The sequence below is a fragment of the Copadichromis virginalis genome, linkage group LG5, assembly GCF_057382275.1.
Source record: "Copadichromis virginalis isolate Kocher_CV1m ecotype Utaka linkage group LG5, C_Virginalis_male_GT1.1, whole genome shotgun sequence".
In the NCBI taxonomy this organism is placed as follows: Eukaryota; Metazoa; Chordata; class Actinopteri; order Cichliformes; family Cichlidae; genus Copadichromis; species Copadichromis virginalis.
The window spans coordinates 24,510,095-24,527,663 of NC_140622.1; the positions used below are offsets into that span (position 1 = coordinate 24,510,095).

Below are 17,569 nucleotides of genomic sequence, written 5' to 3' on the forward strand. Positions count from 1 at the left end.
TAAGGTTCATGCAACAGCTGCCCTAAATTAACAGTATTGCTTATTAATAAAATATATTTGAATGTTTCTGTAATGGTTAATCTATTAATGGTTACTGGTTAGGATGTACAAGTTCTTGAAATGAAATGCCATTTTAATGCTAAATTATTATAAATTTTTCTTAATCCTTGAATTTTCCAATTTATTCTTTTAGAAAAACAAGGATAAGAAAAAAAACCTCATTATTATTTTTTGATTAAGATGCCAAATTACAGTTTTTTCCTTTCATTCCTGAGGAGAAAAAATGTTTTAGTGGTTGAATGAGCATGTGTTGTGTGGTCGCTGGTAGGTCCGCCTACCTCGATCTGGCCGATGGTCTCCTGGTACTCCTGCTCTCTGGTCTTAAATAGTGACTCTGTTTCGTCAATGAGGCTGCCAAGGCTTCCATCCTGGGAGTCCTTAGAGAGCACAGATAGAAACCTCATTCATCATGCATGAGTAAATGTCTTATACAGCAGCCACAGCAATGATCTATACTGTGAATTGCATGACTTTAAAAACCCCATGCTGTCAAATCATCTAAATGCACACAGGACTCACTGGATCCGCAGCTTCGCTGGTGCCCTCACGGGGGCAGGTGCTCGTCGGCGCCGCGAGGGTGTATGGCATGTTGTAGTTCGCGAAGTCTTCCCACAGCAAGAGAGTCTCCTCGTTTTCCTCCCACGTCAGACTGTCGCAGTCGTCGTCGATTTCGAACGTCTCACGCCTGGCAACAAAGGAGTTATCTGAACAATGTCTGTGTAGGACAAGGTCAGAGAATGGAAAGGAAAAGAAAGAGAAAGATGGAGGAAAGCATAAAAGCCAACATATTCAGCAAAGGTCATTGGAAACAAAAGAAGTGCTCTTAGGGTAGCCAAAAAAGGGAAGTAGAAGGAACACAGAAGTAGCAAAGGAAAGAGGCAGAAACTGTAATGTTTCTTAAATATTCTAAGTGTTGGTGGTAAATAAATGGCCATATATTTATATCTGTTGTGTTCTGCTGAAGGAGCACACTGACTGTTAGCTGCAAAACTGTGAACACCAGAGGGAGATGAAGGAACATGCCAGAAACTATACTGGCATGCTGAAGGTGCAGAGCTCATTTAATTTGATTCAAAACAAAATACCAGTTTTACTTTTGGTGCATGTATCCATGAAAAGTGTCGCTTACAGCTGGTTAAGCATGCGTTTCATTTCATCCGTGATGTTGAGAGACCCGGGGACCTCCTCCTCTGAAGTACTTGGCTCGGCATCCATCTCTGAATTCTCCTCATCGGACACGGCTTTGCGTTCTTTTCTCTTGCAGCAGGCCATGGCACCCTGAAAAACACAAAGACCGTTTGCATCTACAGAGAACCTAATATATCTCATTAAGCATAATAATGGCAATTTAGAGCACGCAGAAGTCTGTCAAATACTGAGCAAAAGGCCTCATTTTCAGTCATGAGCCTGCACTCATCAGAAGCCAGAAAGACGCAGTGCAAGACATGTATGCTTAAAGTTAATATACAGCTAATAAAATAACGTAGAAATTCATATTTTATAAAAAAAAAAACTACAGAACAGACTGTGTTTTTCTGCACATGTGCATGTATCTCTTGTTCGCATGCATTTTACAAACATGCATAAATGTTTTACGCTGACAGCAGGCTTCATAAACTCATCTACAGATCAATATTTATTGGCATATAAAAATTGTAAATTGACAAATTTCATTAAAGGTAGGATCGTATATAACATGTGGTACATGAGAAGTCACCAGCTTGGTTCACGGAGGATTTATTCTTGGGCTTCAGCCAGCAATGTCGGCGCAATGTGAAAACCTTGTGTGCAGCGAAAAGTTGGCAGGTCAGCATTTCATCTTTTGTTTATGTGTGTCTGTGTGTGTGCGCGTGCATTCTGTACATAAGTCTTCTCCATGTCTATTTTTACGTGTTTGCATGAGAGCATATTTGCGAACATGCAGCTATGGACTGATGCCCATTTAGGGCGGGGGGTGTCATTCAGTGCATGATCAGCTGAGAAGGAAAGTAACAGTCACCACACAGCGAGCACCTGGCAGATTTCATCTCATCAGTGCCGAATTTCTCCTTCACAATACAATTTAGCTTCTTCCTGCATTTACTATCGGCTCATCTAAGAAACTGGGAGAGAGCAAATGAATCCGGGGCAGATGGACACTTGCCTTCTCAGGAAGCGACCTTGCGGGACTAACGTTGAACATTTTTGACATGTCCTCTGAGTTGCGTTGCTGAGCCACATCGCACAGTTTGGCCGTGATGTCAATCCGCCTGCAGATGTCCATGTCCACCCTCCTGGCTTTCTCCTGAATCTTGGAGTCCAGGTCAGACATTTGCTGTATGAGGACAGAGAGCGGCTCTTTAGATGACGTTCATACCGTCGTGATTATCAGCTGGTGTTAAATTGCGTCCCACATTTCCATGCCGACTCTACCCACACCAACATAACACTGTCATTTTTATCTGAATTATTCATCTCAACAAGCACTTGCAAAATAATGTTAGTGCATTCATCTATGTGCAGTTCAAAAACTATACTTTGGCCTATTTATTATCTAATAAAAAATATGCAAATTCTGGTCTGATAAGTATGCAGAGGCAGACATGGAGCATGGAAATATGGATATTTTTTTCTGAGCAATTATATCCAGAGGCACAAATACAGACTGTCTAACCATTGTAAGGCTTTAACTAATCTATGCCTCCTAAAACATCCTCTACTTCTGCATCACTTACCCTTCTCTTAATGCAAATAACAGGGAGTAATGTAAAGCACACAAAAAGAGACAAAGAATTGAAAATCCATGAAACAGAAGCAGGCTAAACAACAGTATTTTACAAAACAAAAACAGCATGTGCATATATTTATCCCCAAGCAATTGCGAGCTGTGACGTGCCCCCCTGCAGTTTATCACAAGTGAACTGTATATCAGTCTGAGCAGACTTGCCAGGGAACAATACAGTGCTGCACAGAACAGGAAGTGCTCTGGATCTACAGCTGCTGTCTGAGCTATTTCAGGAATATTGTCTTGGATGATTTATAGTATTTTATATATCACAGATATATATATATAAATTTTATACCTGTATGCTACAGGAGGGGTCATGCAGGGAAGTAACTGTCAATGTTGTCAACTCTTGAACACTAACCTGATTTATTTAAGTTTGGGAGCCAACACAGTGAAAGGAAAACTGATAATGACTTCACCCTGGTGCTAAACGAACACTTACGTCACTCATGAGACTCTTGAAGACCACAAGTTCAGCCTTCAGTCTGTCCACTTTCTCATTAAGATCATCCTGAACCTCTCCTGCCTCCTGGGCGCTCTGAAAAGGATGTCACAGAGAAGAAAGCAAGACCAGGAGGTTTATATTTGCATGATCAAACATTTGCTTTCACTTGAGGCTATTTGCATTTTAGGATATTGACCACAGTGTATAAGGACAGGAAACTAGATAAACTGACTAACAATTTAAGAACCTTATTTACTCAGATAAAGGGACTGACACCATTCTCCTGCCTACAGCCAGCTTACTGGCTCAAAAAGAATCCATGAATTTACTGTACCTACAAGCACCACAAAGTTGTTATTTTATTCGGGCCTTTATGTGCTGTACTACTATTTCCCAGTCTCATCCTCACTGTATATTTTCAGGTAGAGCACAAGAAGCACACAGTGTGGGAGTAGGATAATTTTTATTTTTCATCTATCTCTCAGCAAACAAATAAATAACAGTATTTTCCAAAATGTCAACCCATCCATTTAAACTCTGCACTGGTAGTTATACCTGTTTTTGAACATTACGTTCACTACTCGTATAGTATTTTCTTAAAATCTCACAAACCCACAAAGATGACTATTTAGCAAGTAGAACTGAAAGGCTAACAGTTAAGCCCGCCTTGGTTTAATTCACCACCAGAGGAGTACCAGCTTTTGTTTCTGTGTAGCATACAGCCCTCTGGCTCTGGGCCCTGAATATAAATGGTGCTTTTGCACAGAATTTACTGCCTTTGCAGAAATCCCCACCTCTTATGCATACAGCGACATCAGCCTGTGTGCTCTAAAAGGTTAAAGCCCCTAGGGGGATACCACTCCACCTCTCTATCTGGGATTTTGCTGACCCAGAATCTAAGACATACACGGATGCTGTCCCAGATCGATTTGCGCAAAAGCCGAAAAAAGCAATGGATGCCAGCTGGTTGAGACACTAACAGTAGCTGGGACTGTGTGTGTTGCAGTGTCAATAGAGCCTCAAGGTGTGACACTTTAAATTGATTTTACCTCTACATGTATTCCTTTCAACTCCTCTGAGCAGAAACATAATGGTGGAGTGTTGGTGATATTTGACGTTCGTATCTATATCAAGGCCAGCAGGCTCTTCTTGATGGGTTTGTAATCAGGTTTTTCTAATCTGACAACCAATCAAGCATCCTCCTGGTTATAGCTGCTTCTAGTCCAGCTGTGCTCACACAGCATAACACTGTATGTTTATGGATGTGTTGTATAGCAGTTTTGCAAATGCAAATGCATGCATGCACATGCCATTTTCCAGATTATTTTATATATTCCCGTCTGCATGTACTAAATTGTCCTTACCAAGCCATCAAATAGCTGTGCATCAGTATGTTAGTAGAATATATGTTATTGTTTGTGTGTTCTTAGTGTTTCCCAACCTGCTGCAGGGATGTCACCGTTGACTCCAGCTGCTCTCGTTTGGACAGCTCCTCCTCCCATCTGCAACACAGAGCACAGAGGTGGGTCAGTTACCGTCGGCCTGTCCCCAGGGGCCCAGCAGACAGTGTAATGGTACTTTTGTGGAGTTAATACTCCCATCTCTGATTACAAAACGTCCTTGACAGACTGGGACCACACCCACAACCCACACACCATCCCACCACCCCATTTTTCGATCTTTTGTCTCCTTCTTCTTTAAACAGTGTCTTTACAACCACGCTGCTTCAATGAAGACAATAAGGAAGAACTGAGTCCCATCCTTCTACAAACACTGCTCGTGAATAGTCTTTGAAACATGACTGACATGCCACCATGCTTCAGTCCTGTCCCAAGTCAATCCCAAGTTTGTGAAGTCAGAAATGTGTTTTAATGTTTCTAATGTTTGGTCATTATACATTTGAAGACACTTATCAACACTTACTGAAATTCCAAAATGTATTAAAGATAAGCTGGGCTGAATTCACACCAAACAATCTAGGCCGATAAGTCACGCTTGTGCTTAGGAGAAAAAAATATGATGTTTAGCAGACATAAAAGAACATTTTGCTCAATAACAACCTCATGGTCAAATTATTTTCCACCTGTCTGCTATTAATGACTTTGCAGCATTCAGTGCCAATAAACCTACAAATGGTGACTCTACCATCACACCAACTGCCACTGCCATCTATAGAGTCACACCACCAGTGCTGCTAAAAATAAACCACCAGACCCCCCCTGTTAGCTGAAAGCTATGATTAGCAATGCAGGTCTTTCCTCCCTTCCTCTGTCTCTCTCGTCATATAACTCTTCCGCACCATGGCAGCTCTGTATAAACAAAATCAGGAGCCTGCTCAATTTGCAGTATGAAGCTATTGCACAAAAAGCACAGGAGGCTCAGGCTACTGCGTCGGTCAGTTCAGCGTCCTACTAATACCCACTGTTCTTGTGCCCCAGGATGAGAGACAGCAGATATGCTGAGTCACAGATGCTTTCCAAAAGCCACTCAGAATGAACAAGACACTCATTCAGGAATATGAAGTAGCTGCACAGTATGAGACACTGTGGGCCACAGAGGAGGATAAAAACAGGAGGGGATTTCTGTGAGGTTGTGCGAGAGACCGAATAAGCCAGTGGGAAGAGCGGTGTAAGCAGCACATGCCTAACCATACATGTTTACTGTAAGAGAGAAAGCTGACATGGGATGAACACTGCTTCATTGTGGGTTAGATCATCTATAGCCTTCACAATGGAGAAGCACACCACAGCCAAAAGTCAGAACAGTCACTAGAGATTCACTTTTCCAACAAAATAGGCCTTGTTTCCATTCAGGATCCAGTGAACGTACACTGTCTAATTAGAGAGAAGTATTCCCTGGCAGGGCGTGCCAGCATGCTTCGTGATTGAAGCCTTGTTGTTCTAAAAAATGCTGGCAGTGGTGTTTACTGTGTCCACAACACTCTGCCCGTCTGCAGCAGAACTCTGGCTAAGGTCAGTGAGGTTCACAACTGCATCACATCCTCTGCAGACACAACAGCACCTGCATTACGCGCTGTCTTACTTGTGTTGTCACTTCCTGAATGCACACTAGAACCTTTTCATTCAGACTGTTGGTGAAATCATGGGAATATAGGATTCCCTTGATTTATAGGAGTAAATCAAGGAAATACATTTTTCAAAGCTATATATCACCTATCAAAGTTGCTTCCACATTATTTGGAGCCATTACAAATCACCGGTCCATAAAAGTACACCTCACCGACCTCAGACACCATCATTGTAAGCTTCTAGATAAAAATGGCTAACCCAAACAAAGCTGACATTCCAGCAAAGTTACTTCATCTGACCCGTCTGCCATAGCCGTGGCTCTGCTTTTCATGTTCCTTTGGCATGACTTAATCAAGATGAACACTGGGAGTCTCCTTACAAGGACAAAGACAGCAGGAGGATTAGAGTCTGTGTCAGCTCATGCACATCTGTTTACTGCCAGACACAGGCTCTGAATAAATTAAAAGGTATGCTGTTACAGATGTGTTTATTCTGCTGAGAACGTCAGCTTGAATTTTAGCAATATATCAAAGAGATTTCATTTCTGTCATATTCTGACATCTGAGATTTGCCAGTATTATTCTGATTTTAGGACCATTCTTTGGACATATATATATATATATCCAGGTAGGTAGGTAGGTAGGTAGGTAGATAGATAGATAGATAGATAGATAGATAGATAGATAGATAGATAGATAGATAGATAGATAGATAGATAGATAGATAGATAGATAGATAGATAGATAGATAGATAGATAGATAGATAGATAGATAGATAGATAGATAGATAGATAGTAAGTAGGGGTGCAACGATACACAAAATTCAGGTTCGGTACTTTGGTGTCACGGTTCGATATTTTTTCGATACAAAAAAAAATGTTCATGCCTTTTTAATTTGTCATTTATTAAAATTGTAAATATATAGTTTAACTCAAAAGTACAGTTTTTAAATTTAATGTTGCTGAAACAAAAGTAATTAAAAAAATAAATATATCTCAGGGCTCTCAAAATTTCAAAATCCCTGGTAGCCCTTTGGGCAGGGACTCTTCAGTTTTTGGTAAGGCAAGGCAAGGCAAGGCAAGGCAAGTTTATTTGTATAGCACAATTCAACAACAAGGTGATTCAAAGTGCTTTACAGAGACATTAGAAACAAGAACAAATAAAAAGCATGATTTAAAATTGATTAAAACAAGCCCAAAATAAATTTAAGTAGCCCGAATAAAAAAGAGAGCAATTTTTTGATTGATGTTTTGTTTCCTTTACAATATTATACATTAAAGTATAATATTGTAAAGGAAACAAAACATTAGTCAAAAAATTGTTGAAAAACAAATTACAACATTGTATAAAAAATTACAATCATCAACTCAAATACTTGGTTCTAATTGAACAGAAATTTCTATGAACTTGTAAGAACTGTGTAGGACATGAATCAGTCTGTGTCAGATCCTGAATTTGAAATTTCCGCTGAAGTCACGGGTGAGAGGCAAGTGGAACCAAGATCTAGGCCATTTGCTTTTTGAAGTTTGCAAAGACGGCTAAATTTTGCCAGTGGTAGTTCACTCTTTGCAACATAGTACGCTGTTCTAAACAGATTTTTCAGGTTTATTTTTAGTATGTTATTTGCAATTGGTGTTTGTTCTGGGAAAGATATTGCAGACTGAGCAATAATGCGTTTCTTGCATTTCTCATGGGTTCTAATGGGGGCCTTTCTTAAAATGACTGGTCCCAGTAACAAAGGCACTTGTCGACTCAGAAATCGAGAGAAAACCAACAACACACCCGGCAGAACATTATGTTATTTACACGGGTGCACATAAGTGGTCCGCATGTGCGCATTCGCTGTCAAAATAAAAGACGCGCACCAGATAAGAAGTTGCAACGCGCGTTTGCGTCCATATAAAAAGCACTGTTTTTGTCCGCTAGAGTGGGATTTTCACGGCACATTCCGCACCACATCTCTGTGCGTTCATCATTTGTTTGAAGCCAGCTCACCCCCTGCAACCACTTTTCCGAGAATACGCGCTTCTTTTGTGGTTCGGACTCCTTCTGACATTTCTTTGGAGGTGGAGGAACACCAAAGTAACTGCTTAAAGGAGCTTCTTCGACATCTTTAAGAGTTCTAAACAAATGTCTGTCCTCCTCCAGAAAATCTTATGTATGCAAACACGCGTTGCAACTTCATATCTTGTGCGCGTTTTTTTTTTTTTTGACAGCGAATGCGCAGCTGCGGACCACTTATGTGCAGCCCCGGTTATATAGCTCGTCATATTGCAGCCACAGAAATTCTTTTGTCCATGAAACCATAAAGCTGCACTTTCTTTTTGATTTCAATATGTCACATATTGACAGTGGCTCATCGATGCCAATGACATAATTACCCAGCTACATTTCCGAAAGAATGCAAAAGCATTGACATATATTTTCCTTCCTACAATAGCCCGACGGGCAGGGCAGAGATAGATTTTGGTAGCCCGACTGGAAAAATCGCTAGCCCCGGGATGTCGGGCTAGCGATTTTGCAAGCCATGTATCTGATTGAGGAATCACTCATCTTTGGAAAAGAGAGTTTATTACAGAGAAATGGCTCTTTCCAAAATAAAAGCTATACTATACGCTTCTTCTGGGCTATATTCTCAGTAGCATATTTTAGCAGGTCAGGGCTGTTCGGGGTTCTGTTTGTACAGTTATGTTTTGTTTATGTTGCCATAGTGACGGGTGACGCCCTCTCGCTGCGCCGGTGTGTCCTTCCGGGGTCAGAGGGCGCCCTGTGTGTTGTTGTTGTTGCTATGCGGTTGCCGCGCTGAGCAGTTAGCTAGCGGCAGTGTTCTTCTGCAGATGTCAATAAACGGCTGTGCTGCTTGGCTAGTTCACGGGAAGCAAGACCAAACGACACCTCCGTCTCCTCCTTGTCTGAGCTTGCCACATTGGTGTCAGAAGTGGGATGATGGTAGCACCCCATGTTCTGACCCGAGTGACTTTTCTCCCGCCGGTCGTGACCGGCCGGTGCGCCAAAAGAAGGCACTTGGACATTTGCAGGACTTTGTGTGGGGTAATGGGGTCGTTGGGGACGACTGACGCCTTAGGTGGGGGCTATGTAGCGGGTCAGGGCTGTTCGGGATTCTGTTTGTACAGTTATGTTTTGTTTATGTTGCCATAGTGACGGGTGACGCCCTCTCGCTGCGACGGTGTGTACTTCCGGGGTCAGAGGGCGCCCTGTGTGTTGTTGTTGTTGCTGTCCGGTTGTCGCGCTGAGCAGTCAGCTAGCGGCAGTGTTCTTCTGCAGATGTCAATAAACGGCTGTGTTCCCTGGCTAGCTCACGGGAAGCAAGACCAAACGACACCTCCGTCTCCACCTTCTCTGAGCTCGCCACAATATTAAACATATCAGGTCCCCATAAGGAGAATCATGTGCTAACGGCTGTCTAAATGACTCGGATAAAGTTTGTAGCATGCTTGTTGTTTTTGTCTGCTTCCACTTGTCTTTGCACTAGGATGATGTTGGCGTAAATGTGCAGTCATATTCGTTGTGTTCCCACTAGTGCTGTCAGCGTTAATCTCGTTGAAATGACGTTAACGCCACAACACGGCAAATCTCCGTTAACGAGCTACCCCTGATCGCCCCGTGCGTGAGGCTAGACGGCCAACACGTTAACGAGCTAACTGCGCTAACACACTAGTTCCCACCCATGTAATTGACCATTGCGTGGCACATCCAACATACTGTTTTACTTTAGTCCATGACTTGCTTACCTTCAGGGTCATACGTCACATGAAAACCAAAATAATTCCAAACGCCAGATCTGAATGAGGGTGGGGGAGGTTCAATTTGCCATTTTGCAAGGAGAGCTTAACTTCTGTCTCGCTAGCTTGCCCTGTGCTCTTCCTTCTGATGATGCTGTCTAGGGCTGCTCGATTATGGCAAAAATGATAATCACGATTATTTTCACTGAAATTGAGATCGCGATTATTTGACGATATTTATTTAACCCTTTAAGACCTACTATAGAACCAAGTCCACCAGAGCTTATATTATTTTTTTTACATGCTGTAGTGCCATTTGTGGGAGCATTTCAAGTTGCTATACATCAATACAACTGTTATAGCCCATATTTTAATAATATGTATGCATTAAGTCCATAGTAATTACATAAATTGCAAAAAAGTGCAATAAACTACAAAAAAAATTGAAAATCGCTTTTGTTTTGTTTACATATATTTCTACTTGGAGAAATTTAAGAGGCTTATCCCTCAAAACTTTAAATACAATAAAGTTGCAAAAAATAGTTTCCCACCACAGGAAATTTATTTTGAGTGTCTTCATAGTTTTATTTTGGAGATACAGCAATTTTTATATACTGCAGGAAAAACAAAAAACAATCCTATGATGCAAATTTGCAAAGAAAACAGCATGTGCATCATTTCACTGTGGGAAGTGTTACGAACAGCTGATAGGAACGGCAAAGCGTGTTTCTGGAATATTATGTTTTTGTTCCTGCAAGCGCTTTTTATGCAATTTTTGCAAAGCTATATGTGGAACGAGACTGAGGACAAGCTGATGGCATCAGATGTAAGTACAACTCCTCCGGTTTCATATGCAAAACAAATTATTGCGCTAGCTTACACGGTTCAGGTTCTACAGGGATTTAAAAATAGTTACGCAAAACGGAGCGTGCTGCCCTGACCGGCTTTAAAGGGTTAACAATGACTTTAAAAAAATAATATAAAATAGTGTGCAACACCACTGAAGTTTTTTTTTTTTAAACTCTCTTTTCAACCAACGGCAGTCACTCTCCAAATAACTTCTGCTTAGCTTTCCGAGCTTCCCTCGGGTCCTCTTAATCAGCGGTCTCCAACCTTTTTTGCGCCACGGACCGGTTTATGCCCGACAATATTTTCACGGACCGGCCTTTAAGGTGTCGCGGATAAATTAGGGAGGGGCTAATAATCGGCTCAGTCATTTTTAATGATCGTTGAAAGCCCAGATCGTAATCGTGATTAAAATTCGATTAATTGAGCAGCCCTAATGCTGTCTGTGTTGGCTCAGTGGATCTGCACTCGACAGTGCAGCCTAGGCGGAGTAGTCAAACGCAGATTCACTGAGCGCTCAACACAGACAGCATCGTCAGAAGGAAAGTTGATAAATTACAAATTTTGTATTGTTCGATACATATGCGTACCGAACCGAAAGCACTGTATCGAACGGTTCAATATCGATACGAGTATCGTTGCACCCCTAATAGATAGATAGATAGATAGATAGATAGATAGATAGATAGATAGATAGATAGATAGATAGATAGATCTATATCTATCTATATCTATAATGTGAGAGTAGAAAATATTTTCTGCATGCAAGTTTCACTTCGCTTAGCCATTAAAAGCACTCTACACTGGTGCTTTGGCATCAGTGTCAAGAGTTTAATTATGTTAAGTAAGATTTCATTCAGTCCAAAGATGTGCAGTGGGGTGAATGCCCATATGGGTGAATGTGGGTGGGAATCTGAGTGTGAATGGTTGTTTGTCTCTATATGTTAGCCCTGTGACAGACTGGTGACCAGTCCTGGGTGTACCCTGCCTCTCGTCCTATGGTAGCTGGCATAGCCTCCAGCTCCCCCACAACCCTGCAAAGGATCAGTAGAAGAGAATGAATGGATGGATGGAAGATTTCATTCTATCTAATCTAATAACATAGAGTAATATAAATCAGCACTACATGCTTTTTGCACTGGAGTAGAACATTTTTAAAAAGTTGCTTGATTCTTCGTGATTCATGTAAATCAGTGATTTAAGAGAATACTGCAGTGTGGTACTGAAAGAGGAACCTGAAGTGTATCACATCAAACAGACATTTCTCATATGTTTGTCTGTTGAACAACAGCTTGCCAAATAACCCTCCCTGCCTTGTGTGGTGTGTCTGGGAGTTACATTTGCACGCAAATTGCCTCAGTGTTTTCCCACTACAGCGCCCGAGGACACGGAGCATGCACCCATCCAAGTCTTGATCCGCACCTGATTCTTTGTAACAATAGTGCTCAAGGTGATAGTTTTATGCCACTCGTAGTGATTTACTGGTGAAACTGTCAGAGTGAAAATAATTGGAGGTGACTATCCAAAGATTATTATCTTAATGATTAAATGTTCATCAGAAAGGTCCTAAACACTTATGCAACAGGCGGTAACTATTAAAGAGAGCATGGAATATGCAGTAAACACCAAAGAGAGCATAGGGAAAACTTTGAGGTGTGGTTGCATATCATACCACAAAGCCTCCGTCGTTCATCGCAAATAAAGTTTTAGTTCAGCCAACACCCTGTTTCAAGTATGTGATATACTGGAAAGTGTTTGTGTGTGGAAGCTTTAAGAAACCAGGCAACAAATTACAGACTCAAGCACCAATTCTACATATTAGAGCAGATTAAAATCCTGCTATTCAGAATATTTTTCTGAAGTCAAAAGCGGCTTGCTCTTTTGTTTCATAATCTTTCTTCTATGTTAGGTCTATATATCACTTGAAAACTGGTATATATAAGAGGGAGACTTCGAAATTAGTAAAAATGTGTTTCTCAAAGATGCAACACATAGAAATGTGCCAGTGATTTACAAAAAGATATGTTGGTCTGACTGAATTCCTGTATGTTTAGCACAATATTATCTAAAACAATTAAGTAATTGAATTGTGAAAACTATAAATCACATTCCTTCTTTATTAATAAAGTTTAAATGTATAAGGGCACAAATCAGTGTCTGCTTTCTCAACTAACTCCGCAAAGGGGAACCTTAGGCGAAACTATTAAGAGATTTTAATGGCACAGTGACAATAAATTCTCACGCGAGCGGAGAGAGAAAAGCAGGAAGCCCTGCATGATAACAGAGTGAGGGATCAATACATGGGACTACGTGCAGGACAAACACTTAGCCATTTAGTTGAGCTGCTTGTATGAAATGAGGCCGCTGACAGCTTTGATAAATCATGTCTAAACGTCCTGAGTACTTGTGATTCCTCCGGTGGACAGCTAGAGGTGTCTATGCGATGTCTTCTAGATGACACAACCATTCGCCATTTTCATTAACATTGAATCAGCAGGCTAGTGTCTCTACATTACTCCCCCCCCCCCCGAAAATTGCCCTGACAGGATCAGCTTCCTGGGAAGACATGACTATATCGCAGTTATGCAAAATAGAGAGAACAATGTGATCTTCGTTACTCTGTCACTGGGATCATCGACTAAGTTTGGTGATACTCTGTAATCTATAGCTTCCCCAGACTCCACTGAGAGACATATGTGGGGTGCAAATGAAGCAGTTGCATGAAATGGATCAGGGCCAGCACGTAAAGCCGCTCAGAGGCCCACTGACGACAAGACACCACTGCAAGGTTGAGGCGCGTTTCATTTCTGTGTTCCAATTAACCACCTTCCTCTCTGACCTCAGTACATGTCAATAACACACACACACGCTTATTTGTCTTCTACTGTCATGTAAGCTGTGCACAGAGAGGCCCGTTGCTCACTGACTGGTGATTTTTCTGTTTCTGTGTCTTAAATATAGCCCTCCTAACCCAGACAGGGCACAGAAACCAGCAGGAGCCACCAGTGTTGCTAAGTGACCACAGATGAACATGCTTATGTTTTACAGGAAACACAGCATGTTTCAGTTCTTTTGATTTCTCAGAATCTTTTTTTCATAAGAGGGGTTTTGTTGTTTTCACTTTTTTTGTCACTGATTTTTTTTAATTACATGTTGTGATGGATTATCTTCTCCTCCTCCTTGAATATGTTTATATTTTTTTATAGGTAAGATTTAAAAAAATGTAAAAGTTCTAGTTTTCCACTTGTTGTCCTTGCAGGGACTATTTAATTTATTAAAGTGAATCACAGTTACAGCCCTGACAGAGGACGAAGACTCTACATCCATGATGTTGTCTTAAGCAGTGCTCTGTGCTCAAAAACAATGCCTGCTAACCTGACGATGATGCTAACAATACTGACGCTAGCATGCTGAGCTGGTATAACATACAGTGTTTCCATGCTAAGATTTTTAATTAGTACTCAATGCAAGCTATAAGATGAGCCTGAGAGGACTGCCATTATGCTGTAGTTATTAAATTAGCTGAACATTTTTAAAACCCTGAGGACTACAAATCTATGTACCAAATGTAAACGCTGGTTTATTAAAAACTAACTGACAAATAAAATCCTACAACACATATTTAATAATAATCAGCTACAAAAGCACATGGATGAATGGATGAACGATTCAAATGATTTGGGTAGGTACCCCTCATGAATCCAAAAGACATCAGATGGTGTCTTGTGGTGTCTGATCATGTAGGGTCTGATGCAGGGACACTGGTAGCAGATATTTTTGGTCCCATGGGTTTTGGTGTGGGATTGCTGGATTGAAAGGTTACGTGTTTGGAGATCTGTCTTGGGGTATTTGTCATGTTCCTTGAGCAGGGGCGTGGGAGCAGTGGGTTTCTTCTGCTTGGTTTAGATGATTTAGATGATTCTTACGCTATTTTTGTGAGCACTACGAAGTTTTTGGACATATAGTACCTCTCACTGAGATAAGCACATTTCTCTGAGTTTATTCAACTTCAAATTATGTTAATCGTCTGGCAATGATAATTTTAACACTCCATTTTCTTTTAGTACAGTTGTTTATTTTAAGTTAAATATCTTCCGGTCTGTCTGGGAATACAAAAACAGACAAAAGACAATGATGAAGCCGAAATCCACCTAAAAAATAAATAGAAACAACCTTTATGCCAAATTGGTCTTAAATGTACTTTGGAGAGAGTGAGAGGTCTGAATGATCACACCAAATTAGGGCTGCAGCTACTGATTATTTTAGTAATCAAGTAATCCATCAATTATTCCATTGATTATTTGTGTAACAGGATAAGAAATACCTTTGTCTTGTTAATAAGCAATAATAAATATTCAAAAGAGAACAAAAACACCGTTCTTTCAAAATCTAAAAATCTAAAATAGACTAAGGCATAAATGTACCTTTATTCTGTCTTCTTGAAAAGCTTTCTGACATAAACAGGAGGCACGTATTTGTGCTGCTGAAAACAGATGACATGATGGTCTAGATGTTAATAATTAATATAAATAATAATTCAGTGTTCCACCTACTAACCCTCAGGTCCGTGGCTCAGAGTTTAATGGCCCATGTACATTTTATTGGCTTGTATAAAAAAGCTTTTATTTCTATATTTTTGAAACATTTATGCAGTTGAATTAATGCAATATTTTATAGTATTTCACTTTCAATCTGAAAAATGTTACAAGAGCCTTGAAGTTAATATGGTCTAGTGCAGCGGTCCCCAACCCCCGGGCCTCGGACCGGTACTGGTCCGTGAGTCGTTTGGTACCGGGCCGCGAGAGTTGAGGCTCAGGTGTGAAATGTATGGTTTTCAGGGTTTTTATCGGTTTTCAGCGCTATTTTGTTATCATTTTTATCGTTAACTCGGTTTTCCTGGGTCTTTTCACGTGTTATGAATAAATGTTTTTTTTTTTCGGTACCGGTACTAGTTTTATTTTGTTGTATTTATCCGCGACACCTTAAAGGCCGGGCATAAACCGGTCCGTGGCGCAAAAAAGGTTGGGAACCGCTGGTCTAGTACACCCGATGGCCCCCTTTAGATTCACCCCTGTTTGCTGCTGGTATCACCTCCATGGAAAATAGGACGGCCAGCGTCAGCCTTCAGCAGTCTGTATGATTTAACCAGTCTGCTATGACACTGGTTCATCTGCATATTTTCATACATCTTCTGGAGACTTACTGCAGATTTTATTCGCACGCTGCTCCTAAATACTTTTTTTATTGCAGGTCTGTTTTTAGTCGCAAATGTGGGTGAAACGCTCACGTTTACATTGTTCTTTACATCGCGTGCATCAAACGAAACATCGAATCAAAGAATTTGTATTGAGAACTTTTTATAATCAAATTATTCACCAAATTCGTATGTATTTATTATTATTAGTTTATTAGCTAAGATTATTCATGGCATTATCTAATACACACATGTGCTTGGATGGGGAAATCCAAACCAGTTATTTACTTTGCACAGTTACACATCATCACATGGTGTCTACGCACACACGTCTGTTATCTGGTAACCACAGTGCATGTGGCATCTAACATTTCAACACTTGTCTTTTTATCTTCTCTTATTTTATTTTATTATCTTGAATGCGTTGACATTTTTTTATTTAAAAAAAATTTTCATTTCAATTTTAGTACTTTTTTTTGGTCACAGTATATTTACACTATATTGAAATATCACTACAGCAACATTTTAACATTAATTTACATTAACTGGTAAAGAAATTCACACATAACACACGTAACATTTCATCCACTATTTAATTAACTGATGCTGAAATATGTTTAGGCATTAACACGCTGCAGTTCTGTACTTGCAGACGTTTAATAAAGCATTTTTTTATTACACCGAGACTAGTCCAGAGATGTAGTACTTCTTTGGAAAAGGACTGGGAAAACAAATAACATTTAGGATTAGAGGTTAGGTACTGGAAAATATAATTAGCGAGTTTGATGGATGTTCTGCCTAAAACCAGACATCTGAGTCTTAGTTTAAATTCCTACAAAAGCAGTGAGCATCGTCATAAGCAAGCATGGTTAAAGCTTCTATAAGCTTTGTTTACGTCAGGGCAGTTTCACGGCTCATATAGCTGCTGCATGTCTTTACTCGGTGGACCAGCTTTTTCAAGATGAACTTGTTGCACCACAACAGGGCACCATGTAGCTTGTGCATAGCTCATGTTCCTGGGTTTTGTTTTTCTTGGATACTTAAAGTAATTTCCACTGATCAAAGCATCTATTTGAATAGAAGGCTTGGTGCAACTCCACTTGTCCTCCCTTCACATTAATGGACTGAAAGATAATTGGGAGCAAGTGTTGTAACATGTCTGACCTGTGCCCAAGCCTTGCTGCACTGGCTTTTCCAAGGTGTAAACTTGACTTGTTTGCACTAAGCACATGTATTATCTAATTGCTTAACTCTCAAAGCCAGTCAAGGGCCCCTTTTCCTTGCCCTGAGGCATACTACAGGAGAACAACCAATATAATGGGCGTTCACAGGTAATTATCAGCAGATTCCAACTCTTTGACCCAAGTTCACCCTGAAAAAATGAATAACTGCTGTAAAAGCGAGGTGTTTATGAAGGCAGTGATTTTATGAACTGCATGGACTTGCAAAGGTGTTGCCACTGTGAAAACACCCCAACTTAATAGT

The 17,569-nt window shown here is 40.5% G+C and overlaps 1 protein-coding gene across 2 annotated transcripts in view; it reads right to left on the reverse strand.

The window, feature by feature from the left end:
• The window catches only part of iffo2b (intermediate filament family orphan 2b), a 30,836-nt gene that overhangs the window by 2,757 nt on the left and 10,510 nt on the right, over positions 1-17,569 (reverse strand). The window contains exons 2-7 of one of the 2 annotated variants that reach the window (XM_085456918.1): positions 4,714-4,774; positions 3,270-3,365; positions 2,204-2,374; positions 1,190-1,338; positions 580-745; positions 339-437 (exon numbers count right to left, since the gene is read on the reverse strand). In XM_085456918.1, the coding sequence (XP_085313044.1) occupies positions 339-437; positions 580-745; positions 1,190-1,338; positions 2,204-2,374; positions 3,270-3,365; positions 4,714-4,774 (742 nt within the window). Of the gene's footprint in view, positions 1-338; positions 438-579; positions 776-1,189; positions 1,339-2,203; positions 2,375-3,269; positions 3,366-4,713; positions 4,775-17,569 lie in introns of both variants that reach the window. The other variant, XM_085456917.1, reaches the window with a different exon arrangement.